The sequence below is a fragment of the Oncorhynchus gorbuscha genome, linkage group LG13 (assembly GCF_021184085.1).
Source record: "Oncorhynchus gorbuscha isolate QuinsamMale2020 ecotype Even-year linkage group LG13, OgorEven_v1.0, whole genome shotgun sequence".
NCBI lineage: Eukaryota > Metazoa > Chordata > Actinopteri > Salmoniformes > Salmonidae > Oncorhynchus > Oncorhynchus gorbuscha.
The window spans coordinates 61,197,075-61,223,433 of record NC_060185.1 but is presented as its reverse complement, the minus strand read 5'-3'; the positions used below and the strand labels follow the sequence as shown (position 1 = coordinate 61,223,433).

The 26,359-nt window shown below is 40.9% G+C and overlaps 2 protein-coding genes across 8 annotated transcripts in view; both read left to right on the top strand.

The window, feature by feature from the left end:
• LOC123993249 (glutamine--fructose-6-phosphate aminotransferase [isomerizing] 2-like) overlaps nt 1-15,188 on the top strand; it is a 44,206-nt gene extending 29,018 nt beyond the window's left edge. For 2 of the 3 annotated variants that reach the window (XM_046295179.1, XM_046295180.1), the window contains 10 exons: nt 3,401-3,518; nt 3,728-3,891; nt 4,316-4,411; nt 8,182-8,279; nt 8,369-8,489; nt 8,714-8,986; nt 9,190-9,317; nt 9,555-9,722; nt 13,090-13,251; nt 13,501-15,188. In XM_046295179.1, the coding sequence (XP_046151135.1) occupies nt 3,401-3,518; nt 3,728-3,891; nt 4,316-4,411; nt 8,182-8,279; nt 8,369-8,489; nt 8,714-8,986; nt 9,190-9,317; nt 9,555-9,722; nt 13,090-13,251; nt 13,501-13,545 (1,373 nt within the window). In that variant the 3' untranslated portion in view covers nt 13,546-15,188. Of the gene's footprint in view, nt 1-3,400; nt 3,519-3,727; nt 3,892-4,315; nt 4,412-8,181; nt 8,280-8,368; nt 8,490-8,713; nt 8,987-9,189; nt 9,399-9,554; nt 9,723-13,089; nt 13,252-13,500 lie in introns of those variants that run through there. The other variant, XM_046295181.1, reaches the window with a different exon arrangement.
• A 4,448-nt stretch (nt 15,189-19,636) lies between these two features.
• Nucleotides 19,637-26,359, top strand: part of LOC123993247 (mitogen-activated protein kinase 9-like) — a 32,879-nt gene continuing 26,156 nt past the window's right edge. For 3 of the 5 annotated variants that reach the window (XM_046295177.1, XM_046295176.1, XM_046295172.1), the window contains exon 1: nt 19,638-19,851. The gene's annotated coding sequence lies outside the window, so the exon portion shown is untranslated. The other 2 variants (XM_046295174.1, XM_046295175.1) reach the window with 2 other exon arrangements.

Here is a 26,359-nt window from a genome sequence, read left to right as displayed (position 1 = left end):
AAAGGTTTGGACACATGTACTCATTCAGGGTTTTTTCTTTGTTTTTACTATTTTCTAAATCAAATCAAATGTATTTATATAGCCCTTCTTACATCAGCTGATATCTCAAAGTGCTGTACAGAAACCCAGCCTAAAACCTCAAACAGCAAGCAATGCAGGTTTTCATAGCCGATCATTGATAGTATCTCTACCGCTCCTGCTGTCTCTAGAGAGTTGAAAACAGCAGGTCTGGGACAGGTAGCACGTCCGGTGAACAGGTCAGGGTTCCATAGCCGCAGCCAGAACAGTTCAAACTGGAGCAGCAGCACGGACAAGTGGACTGGGGACAGCAAGGGGACATCATGAGACCTGGTAGACCTGAGGCATGGTCCTAGGGCTCAGGTCCTCCGGGAGAAAGAAAGAAAGAAAGAAAGAGGGAATTAGAGAGAGCACACTTAAATTCACACAGGACACGGGATAAGACAGGAGAAGTACTCCAGATATAACAGACTGACCCTAGCCCCCCGACACATAAATTGCTGCAGCATAAATACTGGAGGCTGAGACAGGAGAGGTCAGGAGACACTGTGGCCCCATCCGATGATACCCCCGGACAGGGCCAAACATGCAGGATATAACCCCACCCACACCACTATAACCCCACCCACACCACTAGAGGGTTATCTTCAACCACCAACTTACCATCCTGAGACAAGGCCGAGTATGGCCCATAAAGATCTCCGCCAGGGCACAACCCAAAGGGGGGCGCCAACCCAGACAGGAAGATCACGTCACTGACATCAACCCACTTAAGTGACGCACCACTCCTAGGGATGGCATGGAAGAGCACCAGTAAGCCGGTAACTCAGCCCCTGTGATAGGGTTAGAGGCAGAGAATCCCAGTGGAGAGAGGGGAACCGGCCAGGCAGAGACAGCAAGGGCGGTTCGTTGCTCCAGTGCCTTTCTGTTCACCTTCACACTCCTGGGCCAGACTACACTAAATCATATGACCTACTGAAGAGATGAGTCTTCAGTAAAGACTTAAAGGTTGAGACCGAGTCTGCGTCTCTCAGATGGGAAGGCAGACCATTCCATAAAAATGGAGCTCTATAGGAGAAAGCCCTGCCCCCAGCTGTTTGCTTAGAAATTCTAGGGACAATTAGGAGGCCTTGGTCTTGTGACCATAGCGTACGTGTAGGTATGTACGGCAGGACCAAATCGGAAAGATAGGTAGGAGCAATGTTTTGTAGGTTAGCAGTAAAACCTTGAAATCAGCCCTTGCCTTAACAGGAAGCCAGTGTAGGGAGGCTAGCACTGGAGTAATATGATAAAACATTTTGGTTCTAGTCAGGATTCTAGCAGCCGTATTTAGCGCTAACTGAAGTTTATTTAGTGCTTTATCCAAGTAGCCGGAAAGTAGAGCATTGCAGTAGTCAAACCTAGAAGTAACAAAAGCATGGATTCATTTTTCTGCATAATTTTTGGACAGAAAGTTTCTGATTTATGCAATGTTACGTAGATGGACAAAAGCTGTCCTTGAAACAGTCTTGATGTGTTCGTCAAAAGAGAGATCAGGGTCCAGAGTAATGCTGAGGTCCTTCACAGTTTTATTTCAGACGACTGTACAACCATCAAGATTCATTTTCATATTCAACAGAAGATCTCTTTGTTTCTTGGGACCTAGAACAAGCATCTCTGTTTTGTCTGAGTTTAAAAGTAGAAAGTTTGCAGCCTTCCACTTCCTTATGTCTGAAACACAGGCTTCTAGCGATGGCCATATTGGGGCTTCACCACGATTCATTGAAATGTACAGCTGTGTGTCATCCGCATAGCAGTGAAAGTTAACATTATGTTTTCGAATGACATGCCCAGAGGTAAAATATATAGTGAAAACAATAGTGGTCCTAAAACGGAACCTTGAGGAACACCGAAATTTACATTTGATTTGTCAGAGGACAAACCATTCACAGACAAACTGATATCCAACAGATAAGATCTAAACCAGGCCAGAACTTGTCCGTGTAGACCAATTTGGGTTTCCAATCTCTCCAAAAAAATGTGGTGATCGATGATCAAAAGCAGCACTAAGGTCTAGGAGCACGAGGACAGATGCAGAGCCTCGGTCTGATGCCATTAAAAGGTAGAATAATTTTAAAGACATCAAAACTATTACATAACACATATGGAATCATGTAGTAACCAAATAAAAAGTGTTAAACATATATTTTAGATTATTCAAAGTAGCCACCCTTTGCCTTGATGATATAAAATATATTTTACATTGTTTAACACTTTTTTGGTTACCTCATGATTCCATATGTGTTATTTCATAGTTTTGATGTCTTCACTATTATTCTACAATGTATAAAATAGTAAAAATAAACGAAAAACCCTGGAATGAGTAGGTGTGTCCAAACCTTTGACTGGTACTGTATGTGTTAAAGAAATCACTCTTGCTTCTTGTGGAAATGCCAATACGGTGTTGAACCTCTATGAGATATCATAGCCCTCTCCAAAATATACATTTAAAATATGCTTCTTGAAAAGTGTGTCACAATAAATCTGCCCCTTACCTACTCATTCAGTTTATAACAGTCATGGGTGTGGTGTGTTCTCTTTGTGTGTGTCAACAATTTGGAGACAGAACACCCTGTAGGGATGTTGACTGTGTCTTCATCTGTTTACTTAACTACGCTCAGATTTATTATTGCAGTTTCTAGATGGAGACTGGGGTCCAGTCTAAAGTCCAATGAGAAAGGAATGAGGAAGGGAAGTACATAATGGGTTTTCTTCTCTCGGTACCATAAAGTGGCTTCCTTCTCTCTGCTCCTTTCCCTCGTCTCTTTTAAAACACAGGATTAGGTGAAAGCAACATAGTGGATGCCTACTGTAAATTCACCTGTGGAGTACAGATGTAGGGAAAGAGACGAGGAGAGAACAAGGTCATTTATCGCTTATTGGGGACTAATACTCCTGGCCCCATCATGACTGCAGTGCTCTACTGTAACTGTGCTTAAGGGCAAACGTCCCTCAACTGCTTTCAGTCACCTTATAAATAATGTGTGACAAATCAATACAGATGGCAGTTTGAACCTCCACCTGATTATTAATTCCAGAATCTTCTGAAGCAATGTAACCAGATGATTAGCATGTTCATTTATGGTCAAAGGAGCCTTGGCTCAGATGGCTCCTCTCTTTCCTCTGTTGTTTGTCAATCACAATCATGAACTTGTTTTGGTTTGCAATCATCGGGTTAAAACAGCTGTTTACCAGTTTATGAAAAATTACAAAATGTTTTAGGTGGAGAGTTCAACTAAAGCAGAAGTGTTGATTTCAGTGATCCATCTCTGGTTGTTCCAGTGCTCAGTTTGAACCATGAACCATAACCCATGCCCTATACCCCCTGCCCTCTGTCGAGTAGCTATGTTCAAAGAGGGGGTCCAGGAAAAGAACAGCCATAACCGGCCAGATATCGCCAGTGCTGTGAATTCTGCTGAAGACGGCAAGGCTGTGGAGTACTACTTTGCTTCTGACGCTAGGTGAGCTGAAAGCCCTAGGTGTGTGTGTGTGTGTGTGTGTGTGTGTGTGTGTGTGTGTGTGTGTGTGTGTGTGTGTGTGTGTGTGTGTGTGTGTGTGTGTGTGTGTGTGTGTGTGTGTGTGAACACGTGCACGGTGTGTGTGTGGCGCATGCATTTGTGCTTGTCTCGTGATCCTTTTTTTCTTTCTCCTCCTCGCTCTCCCTGCCCAGTGCCATCATAGAGCACACCAACAAGGTGATCTACCTGGAGGATGATGATATAGCAGCGGTTGTAGGGGGGAAGCTGTCCCTCCATAGGCTGAACCGCCTGGCAGGGGAGGTTCCTGTCCGGGCCATCCAGACCCTCCAGATGGAATTGCAGGAGATCATGAAAGGTCAGAGGTCAGAGGGCTCATCGCCATGGAAACTGAAAGGTTAATTAGGAGTAAGATAGAGTGTCCCAGGCCCTACACACTGACCGAGGGTCAGTTCTGTGCAAGGTTAAGGTGCAATATTTAGGATTTGACGAGGGAAAGCTGATTCTCAATATGTACCTAAAGGGACCTTAAACCTAGAGCCGGTCAGTATCGATACCTTCCCATTCACAAAGACATGTCAAAGATAAGGTCTAATGTCATACTAGTGAAATGTAGTCTGATATTACACAGAGAACACATACCCATTTGGCCACACATACTGTATTGAAGCTGCTATAGCTCTAAGAACACTAGAATGAGATCTCCCCCTGCTGACGTTAGTGAGTAACTACACCTATGACCTAACCATAGGCCCTATTGTGTCCTTATCTTTTCTGTGCAGGTAACTTTGAGGCATTCATGCAAAAGGAGATCTTTGAACAGCCAGAGTCTGTGTTCAACACCATGAGGGGACGGATCTGCTTCGACACCAACAAAGGTAGCTTACCATGACGATGTCATATCCTGATCCGGTCCCTCCCTATTGTTCCAGGATGCTGATGGCACAGTGCCCTAGGCTCAATCAATATTAGCACAGCAATTCACAGAAGCATACGTTATTAAAAACTAAAACTGTTTTATGTGAGAAGTAGGCATTGGTCTGAAGCCGTGAAAGAAAGGAAATTCACATGAGCACCACAATGCCTACTTCAACGTCTACCAAGGTTTTCCAGCACACAGCTTTGACCTACTACTGTAGCTATGTTGGTCTATTGTACTTCAAACAATGTGTAGGCAGGGGGCTTAGGATTCAAACCTTCTCAAACAGCCTAATTCACAGTCTTAAGATGAGGTGCACCCACAATAATGTGATTTGTACTGCATACAAGGTAAGTAAGTTATTGGATTCTTCACACAAGACATTATCCCATTCCACTACCTTTTCAAGGTTTATTTGTTTATATGACAACAAGATGTTATACTTAAATGAGCATCAGGCTTTATTGAGTGAGCGGTTTTGTCTTGTAGTAATGTGGTGCCTACTGGGATTTCATAAAATATTTTTTTTAGCAAAATATTTAGTATGATTTTGCATATTCTTACATAACAACATGTCACTCATATACTGTAGATATAGAGGTCTATAGAGCCTGTTTGCATTAATTATTTCTGTAACTGTTTACCCGTGTAATGTTGTCATATGCTCATAACCACTTGTTGTTGGTCCTGTTATACCAATGACTGTGCTGATCAATGGGCAGTGAATATGTAGTCCAAAGTTATGTTTGTATTTATTTTTGCAATGATGGTGATGCTACAATAGACATTTACAGGCCTATATCAAAAAATACATTCAGCCTAATGATAAATATATATATATATATATAGTACATGCAGTACTAGTCAACAGTTTGGACACACCTACTCATTCCCGGCTTTCTTTATTTCTACATTGTATAATTAAGAAAACCCCTTGAATGAGTAGCCTTATTTTAAAATTGATTATTTGTTTTTTTCCTCATCAATCATCAATATGACAAAGCAAAAACAGGTTTTTAGAAATGTTTACAAATTTATTACAAATAAAAAATAGAAATATGACATTTACAAATGTATTCATACCCTTTACTCAGTACTTTATTGAAGCACCTTTGGCAGGGATTACAGCATCGAGTCTTCTTGGGTATGACGCTACAAGCTTGGCACACCTATATTTGGGGAATTTTTCCCATTCTTCTCTGCAGATTCTCTCAAGCTCTGTCAGATTGGATGGGGAGCGTCGCTGCACAGCTATTTTCAGGTCTGTCTGTCAGTGTAGTGTCCAGAGCATGGAGGCGCTACCAGGAGACAGGCCAGTACATCAGGAGACATGGAGGAGGCCATAGCACGGCAACAACCCAACAGCAGGACCACTACCTCCTCCTTTGTGCAAGGAGGAGCAGGAGGAGGACTGCCAGAGCCCTGCAAAATGACCTCCAGCAGGCCACAAATTTGCATGTGTCTGCTCAAACGGTCAGAAACAGACTCCATGAGGGTGGTATGAGGGCCCGACGTCCACAGGTGGGGGTTGTGCTTACACCCCAACATCGTGCAGGATGTTTGGCATTTGCCAGAGAACACCAAGATTGGCAAATTCGCCACTGGCGCCCTGTGCTCTTCACAGATGAAAGCAGGTTCACACTGAGGACATGTGACAGACGTGACAGAGTCTGGAGACGCCGTGGAGAACGTTCTTCTGCCTGCAACATCCTCCAGCATGACCGGTTTGGCGGTGGGTCAGTCATGGTGTGCGGTGGCATTTCTTTGGGGGGCCGCACAGCCCTCTATGTGCACCACAGACTGTCCAGGAGTTGGCGGATGCTTTAGTCCAGGTCTGGGAGGAGATCCCTCAGGAGACCATCCGCCACCTCATCAGGAGCATTCCCAGGCGTTGTAGGGAGGTCATACAGGCACGTGGAGGCCACACACACTACTGAGCCTAATTTTGACTTGTTTTAAGGACATTACATCAAAGTTGGATCAGCCTGTAGTGTGGTTTTCCACTTTAATTTTGAGTGTGACTCCAATTTTGTGTGATTTTGTTGTCAGCACATTCAACTATGTAAAGAAAAAAGTATTTGATAAGAATATTTCATTCATTCAGATCTAGGATGTGTTATTTTAGTGTTCCCTTTATTTTTTTGAGAAGTATGTGTATAAATACACTGTGTGTATGTACAGTGTGTGTGTATGTATATGTATATATATACACACACACACACTGTACATACACACAGTGTATTTATGTACGTATGCACACATTATTTTAGTAGCAGGTCACTGTAAAGTCCATAATCCCACTGAATATTAAATTAGGCTGTTTGAGAAGGTTTGAATCCCAAGCAACTTGCCTATACATTGTTTTTAGTACAATAAACCAAAATAGTTACTCTAGTAGGTCAAAGCTTTGTGCTGGAAAACCTTAGTAGAGCATGGATGACCTAGGCATTGTGGTGCTCACAAATTTCCTCTATTTTTTGGCTTCAGGCCAATCCAACTTCTCACTTAAAACATAGTCACTGGAAGGTGATTTTATGTGAATGGTGAATTATACAACATTTCCAGAGACAAAGGCAGATTTTTTTAGCAACCAAAAGGCTGTCATTGGCAATGCTGTTCTAACCTGTAATGCGGCCTCTGGCAAAATGTCTGGACCTTAGTGGCATAGGTGGTGTGCTTGCATAACTGCAAGGGTTGCTGGTTTAAACCCTGGTCTGCTGACTGTTGCCCTCTAAAATGAGTTTTGAACTAACTAGATTGGGACAGTCTTACATTTTAAAATGACTTCCCATTCAGATCAATGTTTTAACTCCGGTTGACTTTTGAAGGTCTTAGCACAGCCAAAAAGGTAGCACCTCGTTTGTTCTCTTTTGGCACGTGAGAGCGATAACTTCTAAATGTCATCCAAACGGTTGCCCTTACAAACTTATTCAGTCAGAAATGTAGCAAGTGTAATGGTCACGTTATGGACGTGTGGTCTTGTTCTTATCCGACGCCTAGACATTGAGCTAGGTTGGGGCAGCAAATCATATTGTTTCCTAATGCTATCAACCCTGTTCAAAATCCGGTATGCGGTTCTCGGTAACGGCCTGACGGTTCATGACGAGAGGCAGGGAATGTGTTGTGTGCCGCCAATCAAGGTGATTTGCACAATCAAGGTGGTTTGCACAATCAAGGTGGTTTGCACAATCAAGGTGATTTGCACAATCAAGGTGATTTGCACAATCAAGGTGGTTTGCACAATCAAGGTGGTTTGCGCTCTCCCCTTCGCCATTTTCATTGACTTTGGTATCATGTTGGATTAGATATGATGATAGGGACATTTGAATTTAACATTGAGCTTCAACCGAAGCCTACGCGACAATAATTAACAGTTACTATGTGGAAGTATAGGCCTACTGTGCTGTAAGACTGGAGACGTGCCACAACTGCAACACATATATTTATAAACCAATACAAACACCCACTTACTATGTGACCCCCTATTCCCGAGCCTCAGATATCAAAACCCCTATATATATATATTTTAATCATATTTTTAAAATTATGATTATTATATGTTAAAGAAAAAAGGTAGAATAAACAGCTTTGGACAAATAAAAACATTGTCAACGCAATCCCAACATATTCACATAAAACCCCTAAATATCTGAACAATATCCCTCTCACCTCTTGGCTCTATATGCTAATGCTGATGGGCTCCTCTCCTCTGTCCTGTCTTGTCCTCAGTGATCCTGGGGGGATTGAAGGACCACCTGAAGGAGATCAAACGCTGCAGACGCCTCATCATGATTGGCTGTGGAACCAGCTTCCATGCTGCCGTGGCTGTAAGTGAACCAACCAGAAGTGCGATTGAGAAGGAGAAAGGAAAGATGATGGTGATGACCTCTCTTCCCCTCTCCCCTTCACCTCTCAGACCAGACAAGCTCTGGAGGAGCTGACTGAGCTTCCTGTCATGGTGGAGCTGGCTAGCGACTTCCTAGACCGCAACACGCCCGTCTTCAGAGACGACGTCTGCTTCTACATCAGCCAATCAGGTAATGCCATACTGTGTTGGTGGGTAGACTGCTGTTTATATTTTATTGCTAGTGTTTCATAAAACGCTAGTGTTTTTGTTATTTCACTCTCTATGGTGGAGACTGTGGAGACTCCGATACAAGAGAATGCTAGTACAGAGACTATAATCTGTTGGATTGGGGAGAATTCTAGTGTTTGTATGAATGCTAAGTTGCCTCTGTCCTCTGCACCTTCCTCCCCTCAGGTGAGACAGCAGACACCCTGATGGCTCTGAGGTACTGTAAGGATAGAGGTGCTCTGACGGTGGGGGTCACCAACACAGTGGGCTCCTCCATCTCCAGAGACACAGACTGCGGGGTGCACATCAATGCTGGTCCAGAGATCGGTGTGGCCAGTACCAAGGCCTACACCAGCCAGTTTGTGGCTCTCATCATGTTTGGTCTGATGATGAGTGAGGACAGGATCTCCCTGCAGACAAGGAGGCTGGAGATCATCAATGGACTCAGGATACTCCCAGGTGAGTCTGTAAACCACAACACCCACTATGATAGTGTTTAACCCATTATCACCTTCTCACTGTAACCAACATGATATCACTATGACTAACACACTTTAACCAATATACTGCCTGATCTCACCAGCAAAAACACCACTGTTGTTTTTACTAAACCTTACTAAACTGTTTCACCCCCTATTCCTCTCCTCCCCTCCCTCTCTCAGAGTTGATCAAGAAGGTGTTGACTCTGGATAAGAACATCAAGTCAATAGCAGATGAGCTATATGAGCAGAGGTCCTTGCTGGTCATGGGCCGAGGCTTCAACTACGCTACCTGTCTAGAGGGGGCACTGGTGAGAACAGATCTAGCATTAGCTCACCCACCCCAAATACTAACCGTCATCCGTTATAGGAACCATGGACGCTGACCCGAGGTCAGTTTTTCATCTGGGTGCAATGTTTGGCATTTTCTCCTCTTTTCCGCTTCTTTATATACCATTAAACCTCTATATATACACACAATATATGCACACTCTGACATGATAATACTGATTATTATGTCATTTAACTGATTGATTCTTCCCATACAGAAAATCAAGGAAATCCCCTACATGCATTCAGAGGGCATCCTGGCTGGGGAGCTGAAGCACGGTCCTCTGGCTCTGATTGACAAGCACATGCCGGTCATCATGATCATCATGAGAGACGCCTGCTACACCAAGTGTCAGAACGCACTGCAGCAAGTCACAGCCAGATCGGTACGTTACATTACTCACTCACACAGGCTGCATTTAGAAAGACAGCCAAATTAATTGATCTTTTGACCAATCACATCAGATCTTTTTACATCAGATTTATTTCAGCGCTGGAGACCAATTATCCGAATTTGGCTGCCTGTCAATCAACGCAACCTTATTCACATATTCAGATACACACAACTAAATACACACACACACAACTAAAACTTGCTCAGTAGGGGCATTTTTATGTAAAATGTCCCATGAGTACTAACATGTAAAGTTCATAGGAGCATATTACATTTGGTGTCAAATTTAAGCTAAGGATCTATTTTTTTTTATTCCTGATTTTTTTATTTATTTAACCTTTATTTAACTAGGCAAGTCAGTTAAGAACAAATTCTTATTTTCAATGACAGCTAGGAACAGTGGGTTAACTGTTCAGGGGCAGAACAACATATTTTTACCCTTGTCAGCTCGGGGATTTGATCTAGCAACCTTTCAGTTACTGGCCCAACTGTCTAACCACTAGGCTACCTGCCACCCCCAATAATTAAGGCATACAGTGGGGAGAACAAGTATTTGATACCCTGCTGATTTTGCAGGTTTTCCTACTTACAAAGTATGTAGATGTCTGTAATTTTTATCATAGGTACACTTCAACCGTGAGAGACGGAATCTAAAACAAAAATCCAGAAAATCACATTGTATGATTTTTAAGTAATTAATTTGCATTTTATTGCATGACATAAGTATTTGATAACCTACCGACCAGTAAGAATTCCTTCTCTCACAGACCTGTTAGTTTTTCTTTAAGAATCCCTCCTGTTCTCCACTCATTACCTGTATTAACTGCACCTGTTTGAACTCATTACCTATAAAAGACACCCGTCCACACACTCAATCAAACAGACTCCAACCTCTCCACAATGGCCAAGACCAGAGAGCTGTGTAAGGACATCAGGGATACAATTGTAGACCTGCACAAGGCTGGGATGGGTTACAGGACAATAGGCAAGCAGCTTGGTGAGAAGGTAACAACTGTTGGCGCAATTATTAGAAAATTGAAGAAGTTCAAGATGACGGTCAATCTACCTCGGTCTGGGGCTCCATGCGAGATCTCACCTCGTGGGGCATCAATGATCATGAGGAAGGTGAGGAATCAGCCCAGAACTACACGGCAGGACCTGGTCAATGACCTGAAGAGAGCTGGGACCACAGTCTCAAAGAAAACCACACACTACGCCGCCATGGATTAAAATCCTGCAGTGCACGCAAGGTCCCCCTGCTCAAACCAGCGCATGTCCAGGCCCGCCTGAAGTTTGCAAATGACCATCTGGATGATCCAGAGGAGGAATAGGAGAAGGTCATGTGGTCTGATGAGACAAAAATTGAGCTTTTTGGTCTAAACTCCACTCCCCGTGTTTGGAGGAAGAAGAAGGATGAGTACAACCCCAAGAACACCATCCCAACCGTGAAGCATAGAGGTGAAAGCATCATTCATTGGAGATGCTTTTCTGCAAAGGGGACAGGACGACTGCACCGTATTGAGGGGAGGCTGGATGGGGCCCATGTATCACGAGATCTTGGCCAACAACCTCTTTCCCTCAGTAAGAGCATTGAAGATAGGTCGTGGCTGGGTCTTCCAGCTTGACAATGACCCGAAACACACAGCCAGGGCAACTAAGGAGTGGCTCCGTAAGAAGCATCTCAAGGTCCTGGAGTGGCCTAGCCAGTCTCCAGACCTGAACCCAATAGAACATCTTTGGAGGGAGCTGAAAGTCCATATTGCCCAGCGACAGCCCCAAAACCTGAAGGATCTGGAGAAGGTCTGTATGGAGGAGTGGGCCAAAATCTCTGCTGCAGTGTGTGCAAACCTGGTCAAGAACTACAGGAATCGTATGATCTCTGTAATTGCAAACAAAGGATTCTGTACCAAATATTAAGTTCTGCTTTTCAGATGTATCAAATACTTATGTCATGCAATAAAATGCAAATGAATTACTTTAAAATCATACAATGTGATTTTCTGGATTTTTGTTTTAGATTCCGTCTCTCACAGTTGAAGTGTACATATGATAAAAAATTACAGACCTCTACATGCTTTGTAAGTAGGAAAACCTGCAAAATCGGCAGTGGATCGAATACTTGTTCTCCACACTGTAGGTACATTGTTTTCAACCTTTTTCCATCATAAAAATGTGGGAAAGGCAAAGGCTTTGATTTCTGGTGAAACAGATGGAAAAGGGGCCTTAGAAAATGTCTTAAAAAGGTATTAGAAATACATCAAAAGACAATAATCCTGAAGACCCCAGCCAACTAATATCAGCATTTATATTTTGTTGAAATGATTTGCCTTCTGTAAGTTTAAGAAATATTGCCTCGTGTCTTAATTATTTTACAAAAACCCACATATCTTGAAGATCTTTTCCAATTTCTCTCATGACGGAGGATAATGAAAGTTCACAGAAGTAACAAGTGAAGGTTATCTTGCCAATTAGTTATAGTGTTTTTACTGCTAACAATTTGTTTATGATTTATTAAGTGATTAAAACTCTTCATTCTGTTACCAAATCGGTAAAGAAAAGTTGATTAGATTGTAGATCAGTACAATACAGTACTCTACTGTAGATTATAAAGTTTAGTACAGTACAGCACACTGGAGTAGATGACAATAATTGACTATTGCACTGTACTTTACTGTATTGAACTATACTCTACTGTACTCTACTGTATTGAACTATACTGTATAGTAAGTGCAGTACTCTACTTTGTTGTGCTTTGCTGTACTGTGATGTCCAAACTTGTGAAACATAGACGTCTATGATTGGTGCAGATTTGTTCCGGTCTGGAGCTCATTTGAATAATAGCCAGTGTGTAGAAAAATACCCAAACATGCAAAAGAGGATAGGAAATGTTCTACCTTTCTAGAAAAACATTGGGACATTCATTATTATAGAACACATCAGGGACCCAAAGATGTCATTCTGTTACCATCATTATGTTACCATGTGTTAATATTCTTCACTTACTGTAGTTCAACCACCAAAATATATTTTTTCACAACACAAGGTTTTTGGAAAATGTGGTCACATAAAGAACTGAGGGAGATTTGACCTTCATTCTGTTACCAAACGTTACATCTGCACTGTTCTTCGAGTAAATGTGTTTTTGTCAAATTGTCTGTGGAAATTTTTAAAAGTAGTCATTGTGCATAGAATTATGGTTTGTTTAACTTTGCAATCAATGCTTTTTTGTTTATCATACTTTTAAAGTGAAACATCGGAGTCTCAGCATCATTCTGTTACCATGGAATTGCACCAAGACAAACATACATACACACACAGCCTGACTATCAAAAGCCTTGAATAATCTCTTTCACCCTCAGGGGCGGCCGATTATCTTGTGTTGCCAGGATGACCCAGAGGTGTCTAAGAATGCTTATAAGACCATTGAGCTGCCTCAGACAGTGGACTGTCTCCAGGGCATCCTCAGTGTCATCCCTCTGCAACTCTTGTCCTTTCACCTGGCCGTGCTGCGAGGATACGACGTGAGTCTACCACTGCAACCTACCTTTTCTTAATGCAATCTATTCCTTTGCTCACAGACCTCCACTACTGTACCTTTTCATTCCCAGTATTTACTCTTGATTTTATTTCGATTTCATTGCAACAAGCATTCAAATCTACAGTTCCTCACAAAATCAACTATGCTGTATGTTTATCTAGTCTTGTGTTGTTTCCTTTACTCCTCAGTTTTGAGCTGGTTTAATGGCTGTCTCTCGTTCCTCTGGTTGTAGGTGGACTGTCCCAGGAGCCTGGCCAAGTCTGTCACAGTGGAGTAGAACCGGACAGACAGGCAGAAGGCTGTAGAGGCCACATCACTGCTCTGCTGAGGAGAGAGACAGAGGAGGCGAAGCCATCAAAGTGCGATTCTGTGTGTAGATGGTGTTTGTGTGTGTTTTTGGTTTGACCATCCTTGTGGGGACAAGAAGTTAAACAAGGATAGTAAAACAAGGCAATTTGGGATAAGGGGGGACATTTCGCCGATCAACACAAGGAAAAAGGCTATTTTAGGCTTAGGGGTTATGTTTAGGGTTAGAGTTAGAATTAAGGTTAGGGGTTAGGGAAAATATCATTTTGAATGGAAATCAATTTTATGGTACCCACAAGGATATTAAAACAAATGTGTGTGTTTGTGTGCGTGTGCATGTGTGTGAATAGTGGGATGTGACATTTTTAAAGCAGAGAAATGTGAAGTCCTATTGACACACTGTTGAGGCGGTGCCATTGACCTTTTGGACCTTGTAGAGAGAGAGATCAAAACTTTGACCATATGTCAAATCAGCATTATCTCCGATAATGCCTCCAAAGCAAGATCCTTTCACTATACAGTCCTGTGCACACTGTGCCTTGTACCAAATGTGTGCCTTGTCCACAAACAGTTGAGCCAAAAATACATATTGTAGGAGTAATGCATTTAGTTGGTGTATTGAAGCGCTTACAATTGTGCAATATGGGAGGCATTGTGAATGTTTCCAATAATATTATCGTTGTTAAATGGGTTCTCTGTCCCGTGGAAGTTTATTAGCTTTGCATCTTGGGGAGTGTAGGCTATTCCATAGCATTCTGTTATTTAGCAGAGCCAATAGCTAGCATATTGTAGGGAACTATTCTGAAAAGCTCTATGTAGGCTATTGGGACATAACACTTGTGAGGTAGGGCCTATACACATTGCTTTGGTGTACTGTACACAAAAATGCATTCCTTGTAGTCCCATAATCAAGGGGCACTTTTTTATCACTCCTTTGTTAGAGTGAATCTAATATGGTTTTAATCATGAGAGGATTACTGTTCATAATCTACACTCCAATCTGTTGAAAAGAGCCCGGGTGATACTGCTACAGTTTTGTAAGATACTATAAGAATTATACTTCCTTTCATTCACTACCCTTTCATGAATCATAATTCCCTGTTTAGTCATTGTATGGCGTTCACCATTGCAATCATATTATGTTGTCTGTCATGCAGCATTGTGAGCGACATCTCTGCCCTATTCTATGAAGACTGTTTGGGTTCCATTGGCTTATTTATGGATGAAGACCAATTGGTTGCACTTACTTTTATAGTGGATTTAATCTCCCAGAGTGTAATCCACAACGGCCATATTGACATGCCCTAACTCTTGTTCTCGAAAATGTGAGGCATTTCCCTTCACATCTCAATATAAGACTGATATGCATAAAGTGATATGGATTGTAGTTTTGTACTGTAAAGGGTAAAACATGTTACATTGAGATGTACTGTAGTTAATGTATTTATCTGTTTTTTTATGGGGGTTAAAGAAAGTTGGGCTGGTTTATCACAAACTATGATTGTATTTTATAATATACACTACCGTTCAAAAGTTTGGGGTCACTTAGAAATGTCCTTGTTTTTGAAAGAAAGAAAAAATTGTCCATTAAAATAACATCAAATTGATCGGAAATACAGTGTAGACATTGTTAATGTTGCAAATGACTATTTTAGCTGATTGTTAATGGAATATGGAATATTTACGTAGGCGTAGAGGCCCATTATCAGCAACCATCACTCCTGTGTTCCAATGGCACATTGTGTTAACTAATCCAAGTTTATAATTTTAATTTAATTTTAAAAGACTAATTGATCATTAGAAAACCCTTTTGCAATTATGTTAGCACAGCTGAAAACTGTTGTTCTGATTAAAGAAGCAATAAACTGGCCTTCTTTGGACTAGTTGAGTATCTGGAGCATCTGCATTTTTGAGTTCGATTACAGGCTCAAAATGGCAAGAAACAAAGAGCTTTCTTCTGAAACTCTTCAGACTATTCTTGTTCTGAGAAATTAAGGCTATTCCATGCAAGAAATCGCCAAGAAACTGAAGATCTCGTACAACGCTGTGTACTACTCACTTCACAGAACAGCGCAAGTTGGCCCTAACCAGAATAGAAAGAGCAGTGGAAGGCCCCGGTGTGCAACTGAGCAAGAGGACAAGTACATTAGAGTGTCTAGTTTGAGAAACAGACGCCTCACAAGTACTCAACTGGCAGCTTCATTAAATAGTGCCCGCAAAATACCAGTCTCAATGTCAACAGTGAAGAGGCAACACAGGGATGCTGGCATTCTAGGCAGACTTGCAAAGAAAAAGTCATATCTCTCAGACTGGCCAATAAAAATAAAAGATTAAGATGGGCAAAAGAACACAGGCACTGGACAGAGGAACTCTGCCTAGAAGGCCACCATCCCTGAGTTGCCTCTATACTGTTGGTGTTGAGACTGGTGTTTTGTGGGTCCAAAATAGCATAACTAGTGTATTTTAACACCAATAAACCCAAACATTTAAAAATTGATTTAGTATATGTCAATCGAGTAAACCAGGCAACTAAAAGCAACTTTCTAAACAATGTTTTGATTAGTTTCTATTTAGTTATCTAGGCAGCTAATGTTAAGTTGGCTGGCTAGCCAGTTCAAATAATGACCAAATCATATAGGTTACAACTTCTTCAATTTAGCTAATTTGTCTTCATTATTACAGGAAAATAAACTCACAACAATAATATTATTTACAAGTTAATGGCAAGCCAATTACAGAAAATAGCTTACGGTTGTGAGTGTGACGAATAGCAGGGCATTCTACTGAAGGATTTTAGAACTTGGACACTGTCTCGTTGGCCTAACTTTATATCCTAATTTGACTTTGGTGCAGGTCATGTTCTTCACATTACCGTCTCTGGTAAACACATATTATATCAAATAAAGTCTACATTTATGTGTCACATGCACAGGACACAGGTGTAGTGAAGTGGTTACTTGCATAGTAGAGTATTTTATTTAGACATGTAGCTAGCTAGCTTGCTAAACAATTAACCACAATTCTAACTTACAACGTTACTACCCTGCATGAATCTGCAGGTAGCTAACCAATCAGGTTAATTGTTAGCTAGATAGCTAACATTAGGCTATAACTAGCAATGCAAATGGCTCTGAGATATCAATAATAATACAACACAGATCATACACGTAACGTTAGCTAGCGAGCCAGCCAGCTAACATTAGCTAGCTAGCTAACAGTAAGCTTTAATTTAAATAAACGACTTTCTGGCTAAATTAGAAATGTATAATATCTGAAAATGTAGCTAGCTAGACTATCTTACCCATATACATGGATGGACACTTCTCCCTCTGTCACGGATGCCATGGTTGTCCTTCATTTGAAGATGTAATCCAGAGATGGGTGTTTTATACAACAGCCTTCTTCTGTGTGTTCTCTTTTCGAAACCTTCTGCATATTTGCATCAAACGCCTGAATTTTCTCCATCTCCTTAGTTATCATACTCTAATTCCACCATGCATGATTTCAAAACTCAGTCCTCCAGAAAGTGGAGAGCAACACTTATGCAGTTCTACTCCGTGATATATATATTTTTTGAAGATGCTTTAGTAAGGATTACCTACAATACTGACCTGCTCATGTTACAAACATAAGCGTGAACTCATCTCTCCACATGTCCAGCCCATCCATTGTCTCCGGCCAATCATGGCTAGCGGGAAGGTTCCTGTCTTTGTCCGTGGCTAAACCAACTAGAATTGTAATTTAACAATTGTATTCATATTTACAGATGCCATACAAGTTTGTTATTAAGGCACATGAAAGTTCACATGTTCCAGAAGGCATTTCTGCTGAAAAAAAAGGCATTTAGGTTTTTTAAAGAAGAAGTTTACATTCAAATAGCTCCCCTGTGAAGTAGTGACGTGTGACATACGGCCAGTTTCCTGAATCAAGCCAGAAATGTCTTTAATGTGAGACTCATAAAATGTATTTAATCAGGTTCAGAACTTTTAATCAAATCCAGACAAAGAGATGTATTCTCGTGATGGAACATTTAGTAAAATACCGGGAATAAACTGTATTCAACTCTATAGGAAACACACCACTAGCTAGGTTTCCATTCAATTGGAGACAGATTTTCATGTGAATATTAAAAGATCTGCATAAAGAAAATATGCAAATATCCCCACTGGTGGTGGGTTTCCACCAAACAAACTGACTTGTTGCAGATACAAATCAGTGTGTGATGACTTAGTGCACACAACATGTACTTTTCCGCTTACGGGGCTGTAGTGGAGCCGGTCGAGAGCTTAAAGTTCCTTGGTGTCCAAATCACTAAGGACCTATCATGGTCCAAACACACCAAGACAGTCGTGAAGATGCATATTCCCCCTCGGGAGGCTGAACAGATTTGGCATGGGACCTGAGATCCTCAAAAGGTTATATTGCTGCACCATCGAAAGCATCCTGGTTGCATCACCGCTTGGTATGGAAACTGTCACGACCATCGTATGAATAATTGGACCAAGGCGCAGCGTGAGTAGAGTTCCACATTTGAATGATAGTGAAACTTCCAAAACAATAAAGATATAACGTTCGTGAAATACATAGGCACTCACACAAAACAATATTCCCACATAGCAGGTGGGAAAAAGGACACACTAAGTATGATCCCCAATTAGAGGCAACGGTCAATCCTTCTACAGAGTGTAGTGTAATCATACCTTTTCTGGCGTTTCTCTTAACCCATGGCATTTGGGGTACCGTTTGGGGTACCGTTTGTCAGGGAGAACCAGCTGTGCACTTGAAAAACAAAGCAATGAGAGCTCTAAACAGCTGACTGACAAAAGCAAACAATGATAAATCAATAGATAAATCTAATGCATTAGAATAAAGGCATTGGAACATTTTTTGAATCAAGAATGTATGGAAAACAAATGGCGGAAATGAGAGGAAATGAGGAAGTAGAAAGTAAAATCTTATGCATAAAGGAGCTTTGGCTGAGGCCGAAATTCAGCACTACTGAGTGGACAGCACTGCCACGTAGAAATAAATGGATTAAACCATAACAGAGAGATGGGGTGTTATTTTCATTTGGAAGCTTTTATTTTCATATTTACCACTGTAAAACATATTTACCATTACATTTTAAAGAAAGACGAGAATGGTTAGCATTATTTACACACTTTTGTTGCATCTAAGGTCTCATTCCTCCGTAATTCGCTACGAATCTACCGATAGTTTTGTCACAACTGTTAAATAAAAAATGTGCCTACTCTGGTCTTGGCACATTTACTCTAGCCAACAGTTTGCAGATACAGTGTGGGTAGGCAAGTTTACATGATGAGACTATGTATAAGAGCGAGAATGTTTGTATTTGTCAAAACGTCAGTCAAGCATCGATGATCATGTCACCAGAATAAGATCCTCGATATATATTGGAAAGGAGCACCAAGCTCATACCATGCACTTTCACCACCCTGTGAAGTTCATCTTAATGTATTTCCTGTAGCCTAATTTAAACTGCATGGTTTCCCGAGACATAGCATCACGTGACTCCAAGTTTACTTCGATATGATGGTTGTTATATCAATACTTGCGTATTAAGGCGTTTCCATCGCCATTTCTCGCATAATACATTTTACCGATACAAAAAGATGCCATCATGTAGACATGTAGAACGAGCAAATGATCTTGTCTGCATTTATTAAATTGTACCAAAACTTCCTGTTTCCATTTTTTTAATACGGTATGACTTTACTCTCATAAAAACTGTGGATGGAAACGTGGTTGCTGGCGGGAAAATATTTTCTTTATGCGGATTTAGAATATTTGCTTAAAATATGTCGCCAGTTTAATGGAAACATATGTAATGTTTCTTTCGACAATAAAAAAAGTTTGCCACAAACTTTCAGGAGTCCAACGTGAAACAACGTGATTACGTCATTCACTTGTTGTATTGAGACTACTGCCGCGTTCACGTTCTAGTCGGAACTAGGATACACAGACATTTCCGACTTGCGGCACGTGTTTAACTACAACCAATTAGCAAGTCGGACATTTCCGAGTATCTTCGTTTCAACAAGCACTTGAACCCCGACATACCCTCCTCCGCCTCTGATAGTGCAGGAGTTTGTCATTTTGGTTTCAAACTCGGGAAGCATTTTCACATTTCTATTGGCAATTAGGAAAACTGGTCTTCACAACTTTACTTAATACCCGATATTCCCAACGAGGGAGAGGAGCTGGTATCTCGTCATTTCCATGCATGGGAGTGACATAGGAGAAGCGAAGGGAGAAGGTAGGTGTCGTATGATTCTGCCCGCTGTCCGTCCTTTTTCCATTCCTGCTACTGCATTGTCTGCTCGGAGTGATAGAAACGGAAGAGCCAGGGCCTTGGCGAATAATAAGTGGCACACCAGAAAACGTGAGTTTTATCAAAACTCTGACGATTGACATTAGGGTAGGGTATAGTGGATTGCCGATGGTATGCGGTGTCATACACCGGGGGTCGATGAGAAGATGGGCGATGACTTCATCTTTCAATCAACCGGGTTGTGCCAGTTTACCAGCAAGGAATTGAATGGGAACGAAATAGCGGGGTTAACGCTTGGGGGAAGTAGGCTATGCTATAGGGCGTTTCAGTGTTTCCGGACGATCTCTTATTCTATCGCTTATTTTTTTGTCTGAAGTCAATTTAGTAACCTACATGGAATGAGATTACGTTATTCACGCTTTCTTGAGCCAAATCAATGACTGCATTTGAGGTTCATTCATTTGTACTTTTTAAAAGATTGTCGTTTTCCACTTGCTTTAGGTTCTGAATTATGCAATATCGTGTGTGTGTGTGTGGTTTTTTAATGTATTTATTATTGAGAGAAGCCATAGCTTTAATTTCTTCTCTCAGGAGAGTATCATAGACTGAACAAAAATATAAAAGTAACATGTGAAGTGTTGGTCCCATGTTTCATTAGCTGAAATAAAAGATCCCAGAAATGTTCCATAGGCATGAAAAGCTTATTTCTCTATTAAAAAAAATGCACTACCTTGTTTACATCACTCTTAGTGAGCATTTCACCTTTGCCAAATTAATCCATCCACCTTACAGGTCTGGCACGTCAAGAAGCTGATTAAACAGCATGATTGTTACACAGGTGCACCTTGTGCTGGGGACAATAAAAGGTCCCTTTTAAAATGTGCAGTTGTCTTGCTTAACACTAGGGAGAGTGCAATTGGCATACTGACTGGAGGAATGTCCACCAGAGCTGTTGCCAAATCATTTAATGTTCATTTCTCTACCATTAGCCTCCTCCAATGTCGTTTTTAGCGAATTTGTCAGTAAGTCCAACCGGCCTCAGAACTGCAGGCCACATGTAACCACGCCAGCCCAGGATACTCTGGCTTAGACTTACTGACAAAACTGTGTGTTTGCACAACTGAAGAAGTACAGCAGAAACCGTCTCAGGGAAGCTAATATGCATGCTCGGCGTCCTCACCAGGGTCTTGACGAGAGGTTGCCCGATTATGGTTTTTCAACGCCGATACCGATTTATTGAAGGACCACAAAAAGCCGATACCGATTAATCGGACGATTAAAAAAAATAAAAAAATAGTGTTTTATTTATTTGTAATAATGACAATTACAACAATACTGAATGAATTTAACTTAATATAATACATCAATAAAATCAATTTAGCCTCAAATACATAATGAAACATGTTCAATTTGGTTTAAATAATGCAGAAACAAAGTGTTGGAGAAGAAAGTAAAAGTGCAATATGTGCCATGTAAGAAAGCTAACGTTTTAAGTTCCTTGCTAAGAAAATGAGAAAATATAAAAGCTGGTCGTTCTTTTTAACATGACTAACATTTAACATCTTCAATATTCCCAGGTAAGACGTTTTAGGTTTGTAGTTATTATAGGACTATTTCTCAAGACCATTTGTATTTCATTAACCTTTGACTATTGGATGTTCTTATAGGCACTTTAGTATTGCCAGTGTAACAGTAGCTTCCATCCCTCTCCTCGCTCCTACCTGGGCTCAAACCAGGAACACATCGACAACAGCCACCCTCGAAGCAGCGTTACCCATGCAGAGCAAGGGGAACAACCACTCAAAATCTCAGAGCGAGTGACGTTTGAAACGCTATTAGCGCGCACCCCACTAACTAGCTAGCCATTTCACATTGCTTACACCAGCCTAATCTCGGGAGTTGACAGGCTTGAAGTCATAAACAGCTGCTAGCAAACGCACACAAGCGCTGTTTGAATGAATGATTACGAGCCTGCTGGTGCCTACCATCGCTCAGTCAGACTGCTCTATCAAATCGTAGACTTAGTTATAACATGATAACACACAGAAATACGAGCCTTTGGTCATTAATATGGTCGAATCCGGAAACTATCATCTCTAAAACAAGACATTTATTCTTTCAGTGAAATACGGAACCGTTCCGTATTTTATCTAACGGGTGGCATCCATAAGTCCAAATATTGCTGTTACATTGCGTATCCTTCAATGTTATTTCATAATTACGGGAAAATTCTGGCAAATTAAGCGGCCCAAACTGTTGCATATACACTGACTGCGTGAAATGAACGCAAGAGAAGTGACACAATTTCACCTGGTTAATATTGCCTGCTAACCTGGATTTCTTTTAGCTAAATATGCAGGTTTAAAAATATATACTTCTGTGTAATTGATTTTAAGAAAGGCATTGGTGTTTATGGTTAGGTACACATTGGAGCAACGATACGCACCGCATCGATTATATGCAACGCAGGACACGCTAGATAAACTAGTAATATCATCAACCATGTGTAGTTAACTAGTGATTATGATTGATTGTTTTTTATAAGATAAGTTTAATGCTAGCTAGCAACTTACCTTGGCTTACTGCATTCGCATAACAGGCAGGCTCCTCGTGGAGTGCAAAGAGAGGCAGGTGGTTAGAGCGTTGGACTAATTAACTGTAAGGTTGCAAGATTGAATCCCTGAGCTGACAATGAAAAAATCTGTCATTCTGCCCCTGAACAAGGCAGTTTACCCACCGTTCCTAGGCCGTCATTGAAAATAAGAATGCGTTCTTAACTGACCTGCCTAGTTAAATCAAGATTAAATAAAGGTGTAAAAAATCGGTGTCCAAAAATACCGATTTTCGATTGTTATGAAAACTTGAAATCTGCCCTAATTAATCGTCCATTCTGATTAATCGGTCGACCCCCATTCTTACCCTGACTGCAATTCGGTGTCGTAACCGACCTAATTTGGAAAATGCTTTTCACAGATGAATCCCGGTTTCAACTGTACTGGGCAGATGACAGACAGTGTGCATGGCGTCATGTGTGCAAGCGGTTTGTTGATATCAATGTTGTGAACAGAGTGCCCCATGGTGGGGTTATGGTATGGGCAGGCGTAAGCTACGGACAACATACACAATTGCATTTTATCAATGGCTATTTGAATGCATAGAAATACCGTGACGAGCTCCTGAGGCCAATAGTCGTGAAATTCATCTGCCGCCATCACCTCATGTTTCAGCATGATAATGCACGGCCCATGTCGCAAGGATCTGTACACAATTCCTGGAAGCTCAAAATGTCCCATTTCTTCCATTGCCTGCATACTCACCAGACATTTCACTACCTATGTTTGGGATTTCCTTATGAACTGCAAATCAGTAAAATCTTTTAAATTGTTGCATGCTGCGTTTAAAAAAAAATAAAACATTTGTTTGGTGTGTGTATTTAGTCTAGCCTAACGTGCACTGTTTTAGATGCTTCACTACCACATTCTTTGCCTAATCCAGTTTTTTTATCTGAACCCACTCACCTTTTAGGGTATGAGTTAGGCTAGGTGGGTGCCGGGCCTTATTTCAGTCCACCAAACCATGACACGAGTGTCCATTCTTTCTTTGTCTTGTGACTCCTTTTTTTAAGAGGTCGACCAATTAATCGTAATGGACGATTAATTAGGGCCGATTTCAAGTTTTCATAACAATCGGAAATCTGTATTTTTGGACGCCGATTTTGCAGATTCTTATTTTTATATATATTTTTTAACACCTTTATTTAGTCTTAATTTAACTAGGCAGGTCAGTTAAGAACACATTCTTATTTTCAATGACTGCTTAGGAACAGTGGGTTAACTGCCTTGTTCAGGGGCAGAACGACAGATTTTTACCTTGTCAGCTCAGGGGTTCAATCTTGCAACCTTACGGTTAACGAGTCCAATGCTCTAACCACATGCCTCACGAGGAGCCCACCTGTTACGCGAATGCAGTAAGAAGCCAAGGTAAGTTGCTAGCTAGCATTAAACTTAATCAATCATAATCACTAGTTATAACTACACATGGTTGATGATATTACTAGTTTATCTAGCGTGTCCTGCGTTGCATATAATCGATGCAGTGCGCATTCGCGAAAAAGGACTGTCGTTGCTCCAATGTGTACCTAACCATAAACACCAATGACTTTCTTAAAATCAATACACAGAAGTACATATTTTTAAACCTGCTTATTTACCGAAAAGAAATCCAGGTTAGCAGGCAATATTAACAAGGTGAAATTGTGTCACTTCTCTTGCGTTCATTGTACGCAGAGTCAGGGTATATGCAACAGTTTGGGCCGCCTGGCTCATTGTGCTAATTTGCCAGAATTGTATGTAATTATGACGACATTGAAGGTTGTGCAATGTAACAGGAATATTTAGACTGATGGATGCCACCCGTTAGATAAAATGCGTAACGGTTTTGTATATCACTGACAGAATAAACATCTTGTTTTCGAGATGATAGTTTCCAGATTCGACCATATTAATGACCAAAGGCTCACATTTCTGTGTGTTATTATGTTATAATTAAGTCTATGATTTGATAGAGCAGTCTGACTGAGCGATGGTAGGCACCAGCAGGCTCATAAGCATTCATTCAAACAGTACTCTTGTGCGTTTTGCCAGCAGCTCTGCTGTTTATGACTTCAAGCCTGTCAACTCCAGAGATTAGGCTGATGTAACGATGTGATGTGAAATGGCTAAATAGTTAGCAGGGTGCGCGCTAATAGCGTTTCAAACGTTACTCGCTCTGAGACTTGGAGCTGTTGTTCCCCTTGCTCTGCATGGGTAACGCTGCTTCGAGGTTGGCTGTTGTCGATGTGTTCCTTGTTCGAGCCCAGGGAGGAGTGAAGAGGGACGGAAGCTATACTATTACACTGGTAATACTAAAGTACTTATAAGAACATCCAATAGTCAAAGGTATATGAAATAGTCCTATAATTCCTATAATAACTACAACCTAAAACAACTTACCTAGGAATATTGAAGACTCAAGTTAAAAGGAACCACCAGCTTTTATATGTTCTCATGTTCTGAGCAAGGAACTTAAACGTTAGCTTTCTTACATAGCACATATTGCACTTTTACTTTCTTCTCCAACACTTTGTTTTTGCATTATTTAACCCATATTGAACATCTTTCATTATTTACTTGAGTCTAAATTGATTTTATTGATGTATTATATTAAGTTAGAATAAGTGTTCATTCAGTATTGTTGTAATTGTCATTATTACAAATGTATGGTAAAAATAATAATAATCAGTATCGGCGTTGAAAAATCATAATCGTCCGAACTCTACTCCTTTTTATAAGACTCTCCCTCCATACAGATAAGCACTGCCTTTTTGTGTGTTGCTGTATTATAATCTGATATTCCAGTCAGTTGGCTCCAGGGAGCCGCATCACATCCTGCCCCAGGGGTCCCTGTGTGTCACACAGGGCTAGCTGTGAAGATGCTCATGCTCACACAGGATATGTGTTTATATTCTGTCTAAAACTAACTCTGTTCACATAATAGTTTAGTGCGTGGTCTAGTCTATAGTAAATCAGTGCCAACCCCTTAATTGAAGTATGATTTTAATGCGACTGATACCTTTTTAGTAGTCTTTGTTGCTTTCAAATTACTTTCCCTTATAAGAGACATTAGAAGACAAATTAATATAGCCAATTTACCAACATCTATTGCAGGATAAAACTATGTTAGAGTTTACATAGCGGGCCAGAAATTGATGTTGCATTTCCTTTATGGGTTGGTTATGTTAGGCTTCTTCCAACCCATTGCTTTCTATAGATAACCTAATCATATTATCTTTACATTAACCCATAAAAGTAAGCCGGGGATGGGGGGCACAGACCTACTCGTTCCAGGTATTTTTTCTATATTTTGAAAATGTTCTACATCGTAGACATCAACTATGAAATGACACATGGAATTTTTATTTTTATTTTTTATTTAACCTTTATTTAACCAGGTAGGCTAGTTGAGAACAGGTTCTCATTTGCAACTGTGACCTGGCCAAGATAAAGCATAGCTGTGTGAACAGACAACAACACAGAGTTACACATGGAGTAAACAATAACATAGTAGGGGAAAAAATAATCTATATATATTGTGTGCAAAAGGCATGAGGAGGTAGGCAATAAATAGGCCATAGGAGTGAATAATTACAATTTAGCAAATTAACACTGGAGTGATAAATGATCAGATGAACATGTGCAGGTAGAGATACTGGTGTGCAAAAGAGCAGAAAAGTAAGTAAAATTAAAACAGTGTGGGGATGAGGTAGGTAAATTGGGTGGGCTATATACCGATGGACTATGTACAGCTGCAGCGATCGGTTAACTGCTCAGATAGCAGATGTTTAAAGTTGGTGAGGGAGATAAAAGACTCCAACTTCAGAGATTTTTGCAATTCATTCCAGTCGCAGGCAGCAGAGAACTGGAAAGGAAGGCAGCCAAATTAGGTTTTGGGTTTA